General features: G+C 39.2%; 1 protein-coding gene across 4 annotated transcripts in view; it reads left to right on the forward strand.

The window, feature by feature from the left end:
• The window catches only part of GIGYF2 (GRB10 interacting GYF protein 2), a 126641-nt gene that overhangs the window by 80677 nt on the left and 29594 nt on the right, over positions 1-16370 (forward strand). For all 4 annotated transcript variants that reach the window (XR_013828852.1, XM_079925062.1, XM_079925064.1 and 1 more), the window contains 7 exons: positions 3222-3388; positions 6649-6740; positions 7801-7908; positions 8904-9004; positions 10674-10774; positions 12661-12822; positions 14006-14164. Coding sequence is in view for 3 of the 4 variants with exons in the window: in XM_079925062.1 (XP_079781188.1) it covers positions 3222-3388; positions 6649-6740; positions 7801-7908; positions 8904-9004; positions 10674-10774; positions 12661-12822; positions 14006-14164 (890 nt within the window). In the remaining variant the exon portion in view is untranslated. The remainder of the gene's footprint in view (positions 1-3221; positions 3389-6648; positions 6741-7800; positions 7909-8903; positions 9005-10673; positions 10775-12660; positions 12823-14005; positions 14165-16370) is intronic.

Here is a 16370-nt window from a genome sequence, read left to right on the forward strand (position 1 = left end):
CTATATCATTTTGTTTTAATGTATTTTATTTTTGGCTGCGTTGGGTCTTTGTTGGTGCGTGCAGGCTTTTCTCTAGTTGTGGTGAGTGTGGGCTACTCTTTGTTGCAGTGCACAGGCTTCTCATTGCGGTGGCTTCTTGTGTTGCGGAGCACGGGCTCTCGGCGCGCAGGCTCAGTAGTGTGGCACACGGGCTTAGTTGCTCTGTGGCATGTGGGATCTTCCCGGACTAGGGCTCGAACCCGTGTCGCCTGCATTGGCAGGTGGATTCTTAACCACTGCGCCACCAGGGAAGGAAGCCCCCTCTATATAATTTTGAAGAGAATTGACATCTTTACCATGTTGAATCTTCCCATCCATGAACATAGTATGTCTCTCAGTTTATTTAGATCTTTGATTTCTTTCATTAGCACTGTGTGGTTTTCAGCATAGATTCTGTACATGTTTTGATGAATGTATACCTAAGTATATGATTTTTTTGAGCAATAGTATATATTATATTTCAGTGTCTGTTCACTGCTACTATATAGAATTGAGTTTTAGATGTTTGTCTATTCTGACATTGCTGAGCTCACTTATTAGTTCTAGGAGTTGTTTCATTAGAGTCCATAGGCTTTTCTGTGTAGACATTATTATTGTCATCTGCAAATAGGGACAGTTTTCTTTTTTCATTTCCAATATGTATGCCTCTTATTTCCTTTTGTTGCCTTACTGTGTGTTCCAACACTGTGTTGAATAAGAGGGGTGAGAGCTGACATACTTGCTTTGTTTATCCTACTTTCCTATCTTAGGGGAAACTTTAATAATAATTAAGTGGTAATGTTAGCTGTTGAGTTTTTGTAGGTACTGTTTATCAAGTTAAGGAAGTAACCTTTATTTTGAGAGCTTTTACCATGATCTGATACTGGATTTTGTCAAATGCCTTTTCAGCCTCTGTTGATATGATCATGTGATTTTTCTTTAACCAGTTAAATATGGTAGATTACATTGACTAGTTTTTGAATTTTGAACCAGTTGCATCCTTGGAATAAACTCCATTTGGTCATGCTGTGTAATTCTTTTTATATATTGCTGAATCTTAGTACTATATTGTTAAGGATTTTTGTGTCTCTGTTCCTAAAGGATATTTTGTAGTTTTTTGGGGTTTTTTTTTTTTTGGTATTCTCATTGTCTGGTTTTGGTATCAGGGTAATATTAGTTTCATAAAATGAACTGTCACTTATTTCCTCCCCTTCTATTTTATGGAAAAGATTGTTTAGAATTGGTGTTAATTCTGTGTGTGTGTGTATGTGTGTGTGTGTGGTTCTTTTAAATAGTTTGTACCTCTTACTTACCCCTATATTGCCCCTCTCCCCTTCCTTCTTCCCACTGGTAACCACTAATTTGTTCTTTATGTCTGTGAGTCTGTTTCTTTGTGGTTATATTTACTAGTTGTATTTTTTAGATTCCACATGTAAGCGATATCACACAGTATTTGTCTTTCTTTAATTTATTTCACCAGTCCATCCACGTTGTTGCAAATGGCAAAATTTCATTCTTTTTTTTATGGCTGAGTAGCATTCCATTATATATGTATATACCACATTGTCTTTATCCGTTTATTCTAAGTGTTGATGGACACTTAGGTTGCTTCTATATCTTGGCGATTGTACATAATGCTTCTGTAAACATAGGGGAGTGTGTTTCGAATTAGTGTTTTTGTTTTGTTTTGTTTTTTTGATGTATATACCCAGGAATGGAATTGCTAGGTTACATGGTACTTCTGTTTTTAGTTTTTTGAGAAACATCCATACTTTTGTCACAGTATGTTAATTCTTTAAATGTTTGGTATAATTCTCCAGGTATTTTGCTATCTTTGGAGTGTTCTGTAAATGTCAGTTAGATCTTATTGGTTGATGTGGTGTTGAATTCTGTAGTCTTTCTGATTATGTCTAGTTGTTCTATCAGTTGTTCTCGTTGAATTCTTCAACTTGTGGATCTGTTCTGTGTCTCTTTTCAGCTATCAGATTTCGCTTCACATATTTTGCAGTTTTGTTGTTTGGTGCATGCATTTTGGTGGATTGACCCTTTATTATTATATAATGTCCCTCTCTGTCTCTGGTAATTTTCTTTGCTCTGAAGCCTACTTTATTAAATACTAATACAACCACTTCAGCTTTCTTTTGATTAATGTTTGTTGGATATATCTTTTTCTATCCTTTCATTTTATACCTGCCTATATTGTTATATTTTAAGTGACTTTCTTGTAGATAGCCTGTAATTGGGTCATGTTTTCAATTGTATTTATTGGGCCATGTTTCTTGTTGCTCACTTCTTCAGCTCCAAATTTGGGAAGTGTGAGGTAAAATGAAAACCCAGGGAATTCACCACCAGCTGGTTCCTCAGGCTCCAAGGCCTAGTCAGTCTGCTGCCTTCTCTCTACCTTTAGGAGTCTTTTTGTTTGTTTGTTTTGTATGTAATGTCCAGGGTTTTTAGTTGTATTTGGCAGGAGGAGCAGGGAGAAGTACATCTACTCCACCTTCCCAGAGGTGGAAGTTCCAGGGCTTGGTTTTGTTTACTGCTGTATCTTCCTGCCTGGACCTGTGTGACTGGTGTTCAGTAAATAGCTGCTGAATCAATGGTTATTGATAGTGAGTTTGTTAATTTTATGTATAAAATACTCGGCTATTTCTTATTGTAAAACATCTAGAGATTGTTAGGTTGTTTTTTTCCCTTACCAAGGCCAGATTTAGTCTTACCTAGATAAATAAATTACGATTTTTCTTAATTTAATTCATTATTGTTTATATTTTGCCTAACCTCCAGTAGACTCTAACAGAAAATGAAAATTAGAGAAGAGGATATTCAGCCCTTCATATTTATTTCTCTGTGCTACGAAGTCTAACAAACACTAACGCTTTTTAGTGTTATGCTTTTCTGACAAAAGAACTTTAGAGATTGAGTGAGTTGGAGACAATTATGCTCCTTAAAATAATTAAAACACTGCTGAGAAATTGGGATGTGTAGACATAGGCTTATTTCTAAATTGTTTCTATAGTATTTTATTAGTTTGAGTCCTGTTCACCACTTTTTGTGATAAATTAAGATGTTATACAAGATATTTGATAGGTGCCACCTGAAACAGATCGTTACCTCTGGGTGAGGAGCAGACCCCGGAAATACATTTTTCCTCTTGAGCTAGAAAGGATTCTTACTGCCTTTCTGTTTAATTAATGCTGTTGTAGGTCCCTTCAATAATCAGGAGATGGCGGAATGGTTTCAGGCGGGCTATTTCACTATGTCTTTGTTGGTGAAGAGAGCATGTGATGAAAGCTTCCAACCTCTTGGTGATATCATGAAAATGTGGGGAAGGGTTCCTTTCTCTCCTGGACCAGCTCCCCCTCCTCATATGGTAAGTACCTTATGCTTCACCCAGAACACATAGTGGACACAGAAGCACTTGCTTCTCTTTATAAACAGATGTTACATCTAATGAAGAAGAAACTAGTTCCTTGAAAGTAATTAACTGAAATGGCAATGGGAAGTCTGAGTCAGAGACTACATACCTAGCTATAATGATCTTTTCAAAACTCAAATACCTGTGTACCTGTGTCTGTCCTTCTCTCTCTCTCTCTCTCTCTCTCTCTCTCTCTCTCTCTCTCTGTCTCGCGCGCATGCACGCACACACACAAACACTCTCCCTCCCTCCCTCCCTCTCTCTCTCTCTCTCTCTCTCTCTCTCTCTCTTTCTCTCTTTCTCTCTTTCTCTCTCTCTTTCTCTCTCAAGAAACAGAATCCTGCAGTAGCTTTCCATCAGGTGTTGAAAGGAGAACATCTTATCCTAGCCTCCCTACCAGGTCATGCATGTTCTGGCTCCTTACCTTTCTAAGTTCATTCCAGAGCTTTGACCTTTATCTGCTGTGCTTCAACACAATTGACTTAGAGTTTCTTGTTGCCTCTAGTTAGAATGCACATTCTCCTCTCCATTTATTTGCCTCTTGCTTTCTGACTTCCGGAGTTCTTAAATTTGAGTTTTGCCTTAAAGCAAATGTTGCTAATATAAAATTCCATTGCTTCAGAATATTTTGAAGACTTTTATTTTTTTAACATTTGTTACTGATATTTTAACTAAAAATTAGATCATAACGTAACCCTCCTAGTATGCTGACCCTGGAGTGCTTTTGAAGGGGAAGTCTTTTTCTGCAGCTGCTCCTGGGCCTCTCCCTGTTTAGTTCCTTTGGGGGGCTTTGGATCTGTGCCTCTCTTTTGCTTCTCCAGGTTGGAGTGTCTGGTTGCTGGCCATAGTCAAAAGTGGCCATAGTCAAAAGTGGCCATAGTCAAAAACCTTTAGTGTGAACACTGGATTTCTACAGTAATATCCATTGATTTACTCACCAATTATATATTGAAGATCTGTGCCAGGGCTGTGTTAGGTTCTTATGTGATGAAGATGAATAAGTCAGTCACAACATCTGTAGCCAAGAGTGTTCGTAAGTGAGAACAATGGCTATCAAACTTCTGATCACAGCCCATAGGGGAAAAAAAAAAGATTTTTATGTCACTACTCTGTACACTTATTAATGTGCAGGTATATCTGAAACACGTTTCACAAAACATTTGATGCCATGTACATATTTTCTTTCCGTTTCTTTTCTTTTTTTCCCAATATGTAAATGTTGATCTTGACCTAGTAATTGATTTCACAATCCAGTAATTGATTTTACAATCCACTGATGAGTTGAGACCTCCTATAGTTTGGAGAGCAATGAAAATTCCTAGGTGAGGGGAATTATTCCTGGCATTTCTGTTGTAAATCCAAAGAAAAATTGTATTGTGTATTACTGTATATAAATTGTATTTTTACCACCTACTCAGAAATTGGGATGGGTTTTTATCTTGCATGTTTCAGCGCTGAAAGCTCATCACTTGGAGCTTGGCATGCTTGCTCTAATCCATTTCTTGACTTCCAATTATAGGGGCTGAGCCTCAGTCAGACCCACTTAAGGGGAAAATCCATGGGAAGCTCTGCTTCCTGTCAGGTATTGCCTTTGCCCTTAAGTTAATTTTAGACTAACCTAGTGTAGCTTCTATCCATGAATATTTAATAAGAAAGAAAAAGTCCTTTAATTTCAGATGTACCTCACCCCAAGTAAATCATATATCAAATGTTTTTTTCCAAACTATAATCAGTGTGTAATAAGGATATAAACTGTTAACTAATGATTTGTCTAAATTTAGTCTATGTCATCCTTATGCTTTTATTTCTACTATCTTTACTTCACTTTTCATTTTTTTTCCACTATTAGCTTTCCAAAATTTAAATTCCAGCCGTGTTATTTGACATATAAGCTAAAAAACAGGGTTTTACTGCAGCTTACTTAAAATTTTTTTTTTTTTTTGGCTGTGTTGGGTCTTAGCTGCAGTGTGCGGGACTGCAGTGAAGCACGTGGGCTTCTGTCTAGTTGTTGCGGGCTCCAGGGCACGTGGGCTCTGTAGTTTGTGGAACGCGGGCTCTCTCGTTGAGGCGCGTGAGCTCAGTAGTTGTGGCGTGCGGGCTTAGTTGCTCCGCGGCATGTGGGATCTTCCCCGACCAGGGATCGAACCCACGTCCCCTGCATTGGAAGGGAGATTCTTTACCACTGGGCCACCAGGGGGGTCCCAACTACAGCTTATTTTTAAACTCATCGTGTATTAATAGCAATAGAAACACCTAATTTTTGGATAGAGTGTTAAACAGTTTTCAGAGCTCTTTTATGTTCCATTTAATTTTACATTTCTCATCCCCTTTAAGAAGACATACTAAGAAGACATACTTGTACACTACCTCCCTGTAATTGTTATGTGTCATTATAAAATCCTACCATAAGATTTAATTTTACTCCTTTCTGTGTTGTCCTACTTCTCTAATTTCTCCATAATCTCCAAATTTATAAATCACTTTTAAGATTGGGAGAATTATACATTTATTTAGTTACAGTGATAACTCTGGAGTACAGTACAACATTCAGCTTCAAGGGCAGGAGGGGAGAACAGCAGCTAAATAAGGAACCTTTCTCACCTTAGGGAATCTCTTACAATGCTGACACCACCTTCTTCCACTAGATGGCACTAGTTTCTAAAGATGCCTGATGTTTTTTTTTTAAAAATGAATTTATTTATTTATTTATTTATTTATTTATTTATTTATTTATGGCTGAGCTGGGTCCCCGTTGCTGTGTGCGGGCCCTCTCCAGTTGCGGCGAGTGGGGGCCACGCCCCGTTGCGGTGCGCAGGCCTCTCACTGCGGTGGCCCCTCTTGATGCGGAGCACGGCTCCAGGCACGCAGGCTTCAGCAGTTGTGGCACATGGGCTCAGTAGTTGTGGCTCTCAGGCTCTAGAGCTCAGGCTCAGCAGTTGTGACGCACAGACACAGTTGCTCTGCAGCATGCGGGATCCTCTCAGACCAGGGCTCGAACCTGCGTCCCCTGCATTGGCAGGCAGATCCTCAACCACTGTGCCTCCAGGGAAGCCCTGATTTTTTTTTTTAATAGGTGTTTTGGGTTTGGGGTGTAAAGGTGGGGCGGGATGTGAAGGTCTAGGATTCATTTTCCTTTCAGATATAAGTACTAAATTGCTTTTAGGCTCTTTCAGTTTATTCAGTGGTATTTCTTTCCTTCACCCCTTTACTCCCAGGGAGAGTTGGACCAGGAACGACTGACCAGGCAGCAGGAACTCACAGCCTTATACCAGATGCAGCACCTCCAGTATCAGCAGTTCTTAATACAGTAAGAGCAGTAATGCGGTTGGGTGCACTGCAGCACCAAAAGGGCCTTTAGATATAATCTGCTCCCAAATTTCACTGTTTACAGCAGAAAACTTAATAGGATACTTCAGTCTTCAAATCCAGCTAGTGGCATGTTACCATTATACATTCTAAGTTTGGTCTTACCTTGTTTCTTAAATACCAGAAGTTTGTAGAAGATGACACATAACTATAATTTTGCAAGATCTTTAGTTCCTAAAGCAAGGATCAACAAACATTTTAAGAACTAAGTCTTCTAAATGGCTCAGCTTTGAATGCTGCAGAGAAAAGACAGATGAGGGGGCAGGAAAGAAGTAAAAGTTTATACTATTAGTAGTGGTATGGAATGATGGTAGTCACTTAGGTGTGGCTCCCTTTCATAGAAGAAGTAAGATTTGGTATCATCTGGTGCAGAGGTTGGCAAACTGGCTGGCTACCTGTTTTCATTAAGCAGAGTTTTATTGGAACAGAGTCATACCCATTTGTTTGTGTATTATCTATGGCCACTTTTGCACTACAGAGGCAGAATTGAGTAGTTGTGAATGTCCTGCAAAGCCCAAAATATTTACTGTCTGGCTCTTTACAGAAAAAAAATTGTCCACCTCTGATCTAGTGAAAAAAAACTTACCTAAAATTTTCCAAGCTGAAACGTATAAATTTGAGGATTTTTATACAAGTGATTTTATTTTTGCAAAGAGTTCTTCATGTGGAAATAGCTGTTAGTTTGAATCTGTTTTATTTCTCACTTGTTTTCTAATAAAAGGTTACTGTCATCTTAAGGGAACTTTCCAGTTTTGGGCATTTCATTAATTTTTTTTTTTCCTGTTCTCTTTCCACTCAGAAGCATGCCATCTATTAGTTCAGTTCTTTCTAGAATAAAGTACAGAACTGTTTGTGTGACTATTATGAAGAATTGTAAAAATATATTTGATAGCTATTTCTAATGGTGTTTTTGTTGGGGGGGCCTGAACTTTGCTTTTAATATCTCAGTAAAGTGAACTAAATGTGGATAGACAGGTTATACTGTGTTTTACTTTTTGAAGACAACAATATGCACAAGTTCTGGCTCAACAACAGAAAGCAGCACTGTCTTCCCAGCAGCAGCAACAGTTGGCACTTCTTCTCCAACAGTTCCAGGCACTAAAGATGAGGTTGGTGGTCGTTTCCATGATGTGTCACATTGTGTGTGTATGTTTTAAAGAAAGAGAGGAAAGGAAATTTTTTGTGTGTTGTGTGTAAAAATAGAATATAGGTTTTAAAAATAATAATAAGTAAAGCATTTATTTGGCCTTTTTACTCAGAGGATAAATTTTGAATAATAACCAAAGAATACTAAGAGCGCTTGAAAAGCAGTGTAGGCTCATGGAATCAGCAACAGCAAAAAAATGTAGTCGAGAAGTTTAATCTCATTTTTACCTGTGATGTCTCAAGAAAGATATTAATGCCACACAGGGTTATAATTTTCCAGACCCAAAAGCCATTAAGGTAGGTCTAAGGAAAAGGAAATTATGCTAAAAGTCTTAAACTCCTGCTGTTTCAAGTTAACATTCAGGGTAGTATGTGTTGTGTCTCCTACAAGGAGATGGGCAAGGTGGTAGGTCTCCTGCACGCCTCCTGCAGAGGTGTCCGTCACTGCTGTTAAAAACTTTACTGTCCACTTTAACCAGAACCTTTTATATTTCTCTTTTGAGCCATAACCCATTCTGCAGGTAGGCAGGTTAGGTGTTCAGGTCTCCATTTTAAAGATGGGCAAACTGGGACTCAGAGTGGCTTGGTTGGACATAATACACAGAACACTTCAGAGACAGAATTAAAATGCAGACCTTTTGACTTAAGGTCTGTGAGTTTTTTCATGATAACATGATGCCTCTGTGACTCTCGTTGAGATATTCTGGATTTTTTTAAAGACAGTACGCATATCCATTATTTGGAAATCAAAATTAGCTAATACCTCGAGGGTCCAGAGGTGTGATTACCTTGCCTCTATCCTTTTTCCTTTCCTAAATGTTTTGGTAGTGTTATGTTTTAGTTAAAACAATGAAGTTTTCTGGCCAAATAACCTCAGAAACCTACAAATAATCTGGAAATACCTCTTTATTTTCGTGGATGACAAGAACAAGTTAATTTTCTAATTTCCCTTTTGCAGAATATCTGATCAGAACGTCATTCCCTCAGTAACTAGGTCTGTGTCAGTGCCAGATACTGGTTCTATCTGGGAACTCCAGCCAACAGCCTCACAGCCTACAGGTAAAACCTTAGATTGGCCTTTAGTATAGCTTCAAGGATTTAGACTCGTATAACTTATAATTCCGTTTTTTTTAAAGCATATCAGTTTTTCGACGTGTTTTGTATTGGATATTAATAAAAAGTGAGTTTTTTGTTTTGTTTTGAAAATAGCTGTTAAGGAGTTGCTAGAAATTACTTAGTAGGTAGATTTCTTGAACTTGAGTCAGCCTCTCTTTTTTTATGTTGTTCTAACCACTGTAGAAAAGTCTTTTGAATTGTTTTTATTCTCTTCACCAGAGTGAGAAAAAGAGTAAGTTAAAAACATAAGTAACGATGATCTATTCTTTTGAGTCGAGGGCTGATGAGTAGTTTTAACACTGCAGGTACCCAGGAATTTTGGGAATAGAAAAGTCTACCCTTACCTCATTCGCTCATCTTTTTGCATCAAATTGGAAAATTTAGGGCTGGGATTTTTGAAACATTTTGATATTGGTGCAACGCTTCTGTTTCTTAAGGTCTGATCCATGCAGAGGTGTGGGTAGTTTGAACCATAGATAGTCCTTACAAGAGGTAAGGACCATGGGCTCTGATGGGGTTTTCTTTGAACCATTGAGCCATTCATATCATAGTTCTCTTGCTAACATTGACCCTGGGGATTATGGCAGGAGAAGGACTGATTATTATCTCTTATCAACTCAACTTCCCATGCTGTATGTACCTTATTTTTTCTTGGGAGTCATTTATAGTTGTTAGGATGTTAAAATAGTCTTCACTTTTTAAAAAGCTATAAATACCTTATTAAACGTTTTCTCTCTTCAGGTATGATCAATTAAGGTCCTTTACAAACAGTCCATTGGTTTTATGCAGACAATAATTTATAGTCCATAAATAGACTATAATAGGAATGTAGGAAATAGAGAATGCTGAAAAGTGGTGTCAGCAAACCTTACAGGCAATAGGAAAACAGACTCAGAAGCCTTTATCTGTTCATTTACTTTGATATCAGACCCTGTGCTGCCTTTCAGGTCAGCAGGACCCAGTGTCATTTGTGAGACCTGCCTAGCCTTTCCAGAGTACTCCCAGCTCCAGCTGTACTTCTCTCTCTCTCTCTCTCTCTCTCTCTCTCTCATTGAAATGCAATTCATGTAACATAAAATTAACCATTTTAAGATGAACAATTTAGTGGCATTTAATACATTCACAATATTGTGCAACCACTGAGTTCTCTCTAGTTCTACAGCCATACCTCTCTTAACCCTTCTCTCCACTTCATATGCAGTAAGACGTTGTGTGGCTACTGGAAACACCGTTGGCTTTGGGATCTATATACACTGGGATTTAAATCCTGGCATGGCCATATGCTTGCCATGCGTCCTTGGGAATGTTACAAAACTACCTCTGACCCTTATTAGCTTGTTCATCTGTAAAAATGGGGATATGAACAGATATGGGTTTTTTTGAGGATGAAATTAGTTCCCGGTAAATGCCTGGTACTTTCTTCTAGATGTGTTGAAGGGTATTGATATAAACTAGAGCCCACTGGTAGTTCAGTCTACTTAGAAGCAGAACAGATATAGGTGATGGAGCTCATTCAGGGACAAGGAAACAGCTTTTTTCATTATGCTTCTGGATATTTAGCCATGTATGTAAGCTCTGACATGCCTCACTCTTTTCCCCTCCTGTCTTATAGTTTGGGAAGGTGGTAGCGTATGGGATCTTCCCCTGGACACCACCACTCCGGGACCTGCCCTTGAACAGCTTCAGCAGATGGAGAAGGCCAAGGCTGCAAAGGTCTGAAACTCATTCTTCCATAACAGTGCATGCTTTCCAACCGCAGCTCGTAGACGTTTGTTTATTGATGTCTCTATTTCTCTAGCTACTTATACATGTTTCCTTTTAGTTCACGGCTACGGCTGGTTTAAGCACACTCATACTCTGTCATTATTGTGCCGCCTTCTCCCCAAAAAGACCTCACAACAATTTAAAGTAACAAGTTTAAATTAAATCAATTAAAATTGGTTTGTCGACACATTAATGATCATGGTGGTATGTTACGTTATTCATGGTATAAATTCTTGTAAGATCATAAGAAAATATCCACTACATAGCTTATTATAAGACCCTTGGTCTGAGGCTTGAGTTCCCACATTGAATCTTTATGGTGGTGTTTGTTTACGCGTCTTAGTGCCTAAGACATGCAGCTGAAAAGCTCAACATTAATATTACATTCTGTGTTCTATTCACATCTTCTGGAGGAGCTAGGAATCTTGAATTTTGGTTTTAGTACTTGTCAGAAGAGGTTGTCTGTGAACCCTTAGTGTTATTGAAATGATTTCTGGGTTCTCATGCCTCCGAGAAAATCTTATTCCTATTTTATGTTTAGTGCATTCTTATCCCGAGGTAGTGACAGTATCCTTAGAGTGCCCAGAATATGAAATGAGTTCAGAGTCAGGATTTGTCTCCATATGAGTGACAGACCATAATTCAAACAATTCTTGAGTTTGTTCTTGTTCCATAGCGCTTTGTGCTGGGAACACATAGATGATGAAAGTGTGCATTCTTGTCTGGTGTGTGTGTGTGTTGGGGGCGTTGGGAAGATGATGACACAGGCAAGCAACACAAGGAAGCACATGGGCCAGCTACCTAGCAGGAGAGGTGGGGATCAGGAATCGGGTGACACTTTGGATGGATGGTAATACCTGAGCCCGTTTCACTTGAAGGGTAGTAGGATTTAGCTCAGTTGAAGGGTTTTGGGTTGACAGAGTAGAAGGAGGTGAAAATTAAACTGCAGTTGGAGGAAACAAGACCTGTAAAGGCTAGAAGTGTATGAGAACATCCTGGCACAGCAAACAGTTAAATAATTTGGTCCAGTCTAGAGCTGGTGTGTCTGAGGAATAAATGATGAGAGAGATTAAAGAAGATGAGGCAGGCCAATCAGGAGGATCCTTACCCGTGTCACGTTAAAGACTTAGGATTTATTTTCAAGGTGAAGGATGGTATTAAATGTAAGCCTGGGAGTGATTTTTTTTGGTGGAGGTTGGATGTTGAACTGGGGACTCTGGGCAAAATAGGATGCTGGGAAACCAGGTAAGAGACTGTTAGGAATGTGGATGAGAAAGTAAAGGCCTGAATTATATGTGTGGCAATAGGACTGGAGATTAGGGGCTGGATTTGACTAGTATTGGGGAATTATACATGATAGAGTTTGTTAAGTGGTTGATCTTCAGATTTTAAAGAACTTCTGTAATTTTTCAACAACGTTGCGGTTGAAACCTTGTTAGACACATTGTTAGATCTTCAATCAGAAAATCCTTTGTAGGGATGAGCAAAGAAACGCCATCCCAAGAGAATTCTGATGTTACTCTCAACACAGGCCACTCTCCCACATATAGGAGATGTGCAGTAGTAGTATGGAGCGAAGAGACAGGTAAAAAGTAGGGGTGAGTGCATCCAGCTTAGAAGAGCATAAAACTTTCTGGTTACTATGACATAGCAGAGCTTAGAGCTCTCACAGAGTTGCTTTCATCAGCCACTTGCACTACACGTTAACTGAGTGAATGGTGGTGTCTCCACCTTCCAGTGTCTGCACTGACCAGCTCCTAACAGTACTGGTCAGTGATGTTGGAGTGTTCTGTGCTTGGCCTCAAGTTTCTAAGAGCACCCTTGTGTAACCACAGCTAGAGCAGGAGAGAAGAGAGGCAGAAATGAGGGCAAAACGGGAAGAGGAGGATCGAAAGAGGCAAGAAGAACTCCGGAGACAACAGGAGGAAATTCTTCGGAGACAGCAGGAGGAAGAAAGGAAAAGGCGCGAGGAAGAAGAGCTTGCCCGAAGGAAACAGGTATGTCTGAGAACTCTGCTTGTACGATTAGCACTGAAGGAGGGCCTGCGGGACATCTTGCTCACTCCCGTCATTTCACAGGTCATAGTTCTCCTGGAGAAGGCTCCCCTAAGGCATCAGGGAGTTAGCAGGATTGGGATTAGAATTTTAGGAGACTCACTTCCCTTTAGGAAAAATGTCTGTCACCCACTAACACCCACTGGAGGGATATTCTTCAGTCCTAGTAACTCATTGGAGTTGATTGCTTTTACATATTTCCTGGGGTTTTATAAACCAGTTAGATTTCAGAAGTAATTAAGTCCTGAAGTATTTATAACCAGTGACACTGAATGTTTTTCATGTTTTGTGGCCACTTGTATTTCTTTTTTGGGAATTCTTTATTATGTGCTTGGACCTTTTTCTACTGGGATTTTTAAAGATCCCATTTGAAAGAATCCACTCTGAAACAGCCCCAGTGTCTAGCCTTTGCTTCACATTTCCTTCTTGTTTTTTGCCCTAAGAGGAACTCTGAAAAAAGGCATCCATGTCATGCTGAGATTAGCTTAGACCTAGTAGTATTTCGTAGAGTCACACTCTACGTTAGCAATGTAAGGACTTTAGGAAGTATTGCAGTAAAGAGATCTGTCTAATTCTGTGTTGCTAATTATTTCTTCCTAAGTTATTTTGACAGTGAGACCCTTTTCTGTATATTTAATATCCGTGAGACTTTAGTTCTAGCAACGTGTTCTGAGACACGTGGCTTTATTCAATACTTTTGACTGGAAAACTTCTCTACCTCACCAGGCATTTTTGGTGGCTATGTTGGTTTGACTTCTCTATGCCTTAGGTTCTCATTTGATTAAAAAAATAGGGACTAATGGTAGCAACAGAGAAACCGAAGCCTGCGTCCTTTTTAGTGTTAATCAGGAAGTGATGTAGCTAATGTAGAAACCAGGATGGACTTTGCACGTAGTGCTATTCGACTATTAATATTTTAAATACAAATTATTTTAACTCTTAATATACCTACTCCCCAGCTCACATATATAATTTTTGCCCTAGATCCTGGTTAGATACTTTTTATATATACTGTTAACAGGATCTTAGCCGCACATAGCCTGTTTCTTTCCAGATTATGATGTAATATATTAATTGAGATGCACGCACACGTGCGCACACACACTTGCTTTTTTTTTTAATTTAGGAGGAGGCTCTGCGACGCCAGAGGGAGCAGGAAATTGCATTACGGCGACAACGAGAAGAGGAAGAAAGACAGCAGCAAGAAGAAGCTCTTAGAAGACTGGAGGAAAGGAGAAGAGAAGAGGAAGAAAGGCGGAAGCAGGAAGAATTGTTACGCAAGCAGGTGATCAGATGGTTTGCTCTTCTCATTGCTTCTTTGAAGCTAGGAATTAGTGATTAAGAAAGTATTAGGATATTAGGAGAGCCTGTCTAAAACTTTTTCAGGTTGCTGCAAATTACCAAAAGAGATCTAACTGACTCTTAGTACTTTTGTGATAACCATCCCACATGTAATTATAAAAGCTGAACGAAATGTCAAGGAATCAAAACAAACAAAAAACGAGGGCACCAGAGAAAAATTGAAGGCCTGCTCTTAAAAAACCAAACGTGAGATCTGGAGGTTGACAACTTTTTGCCTTAGGGTACTCCCCAGTTCACACTTTTAGAGTGCACAGTTCCTTGCTGCTTAGTAAATCCATAAGTTGATGGCAGCGATGACCATTATCTGATTCTGCTGTAACCATGCCATTCTGCTGTTACGGGCTGCCAGAATCCCTAAAGCCTTTCATTTTAATGTTTAAGAACGGAGGTAGATTTTTTTTATTAGTAGATTTTCTTTTTAGATCAGTTGGAGATTTTCAGAAAAATTGGGATGATAGTGCAGTTTCCCCTATTATTATTTTACATTAGTGTGGTACATTTGTTATAATAAACCAATATTGACACATTAATAAATCAATATTGATGGATTATTATTAACTGAAGACCATAGTTTATTAACGTTTCTTCAGCTTTCCCCCAGTGTCCCTTTTCTGTTCCAGGATCTTATCCAGAATATTTCATTTAGTTGTCATGTCTCCTTAGCTTGTTCTTGGCTGTGACAGTTTCTCAGACTTCCCTTGTTTTTGATGACTTTGGCAGTTTTAAGGAATACTGGTCAGTGGATTGTAGGGTAACACTCTATCGGAGTTTGTTTGAAGATTTTCTCACAATCAGACTGGAGTTATGGGTGTTTCAGAAGAAGATCACAGAAGTTAAGTACCATTTTCATCACATACCAAGGGTACATATTACTAACATGACTTATGGTTATTGATGTTGACATTGATCACCTGGCTGCAGTAGTGCTTGTCAGGTATCTCCACTGTAAAGTTACTCTTTTTCCCCCTTACTGTACTCTTTGGAAGGAAGTCACCATGTACAGCAGTCCACACTTAGGGGTGTAGGTTTTTGTTTGTTGGTTGGATTGACACGAAGCTGGAGATTACCTGCTTTTGCTTAAGTTCTTGATTGAAACTCTTTGAGAAATCTAAATTCTTTAGAGGTAGATAGATAAGTTCCAGGTTAGATTCTTTGGTTTATTCATTTAACAGTTAATAGATTTTGTTAATATACTATATGCCAGTTGTTATGATTGTTTGCTGATAGAGTCCAAAACTTTTAAAGAAATTGTTTCTGTACTCAAGAAGCTCACAGACTATGTAGGTAATGATTTTACAAGAAATAAATGCCACATTTTGGATGCTTTCAGCTGAAAAATCAAAATATTCACCTAAAAATGGCTTAAACATTAGATAACGGTACTGCCTCACACATCAAGGTGTTCTTTGGAAATAAGGCAGTTAAACATGAATTTCAGTGACTCAGTGATATCATTAAGGATCCAGGTCCTTGGCATGCTTCTCCTCTGTCATCTCCTGGTGTGTTGACTTTTCCACCTGATGGTGCACACTCTGCTCTACCATTTCTTGGTATGTTGACCTTTTTTTTTGGCTGCAATGGGTCTTAGTTGTGGCACATGGGATCTTCATTGCAGTGTGTGGGCTCTTTGTTCTGGCACGCGGGCTTCTCTCTAGTTGTGGTGCGTTGGCTCAGTAGTTGCAGCTCGCAGGCTTAGTTGCCGGTGGCACGTGGGATCTTAGGTCCCCGACCAGGGATCAAAACCATGTCCCCTGCATTGGAAGGTGGATTCTTAACCACTGGACCACCAGGGAAATCCCGGTGTATTGACTTTTGAGTTCATATTTTTTGCCTAATGGTTAGGAGTTTTGGATATGATACCATACCCTGTACCCAAAAAGGGAGTGACTCTTCTCTCATGCTTCTTTCCTTTTGTCTGGGAAGAATATCTTTTCTGGAAGCATCCCTTTGGCCTAAATCACATCACATGGCTGTCCCTGTTTACACTGGAAGCTTAAAAAGCAAAATCTGGCATTTTAAACCTCTGATGTGACAGGAGGGTCTGTCTGCAAAGAAGCAACCTGGAAGGAATTTTTGCTGGATAGGTAGTAACAGTTGCTGCCACAGATGGGCTAAGAGCAGACAGAGAG

Source organism: Stenella coeruleoalba (genome assembly GCF_951394435.1).
Source record: "Stenella coeruleoalba genome assembly, chromosome: 6".
In the NCBI taxonomy this organism is placed as follows: Eukaryota; Metazoa; Chordata; class Mammalia; order Artiodactyla; family Delphinidae; genus Stenella; species Stenella coeruleoalba.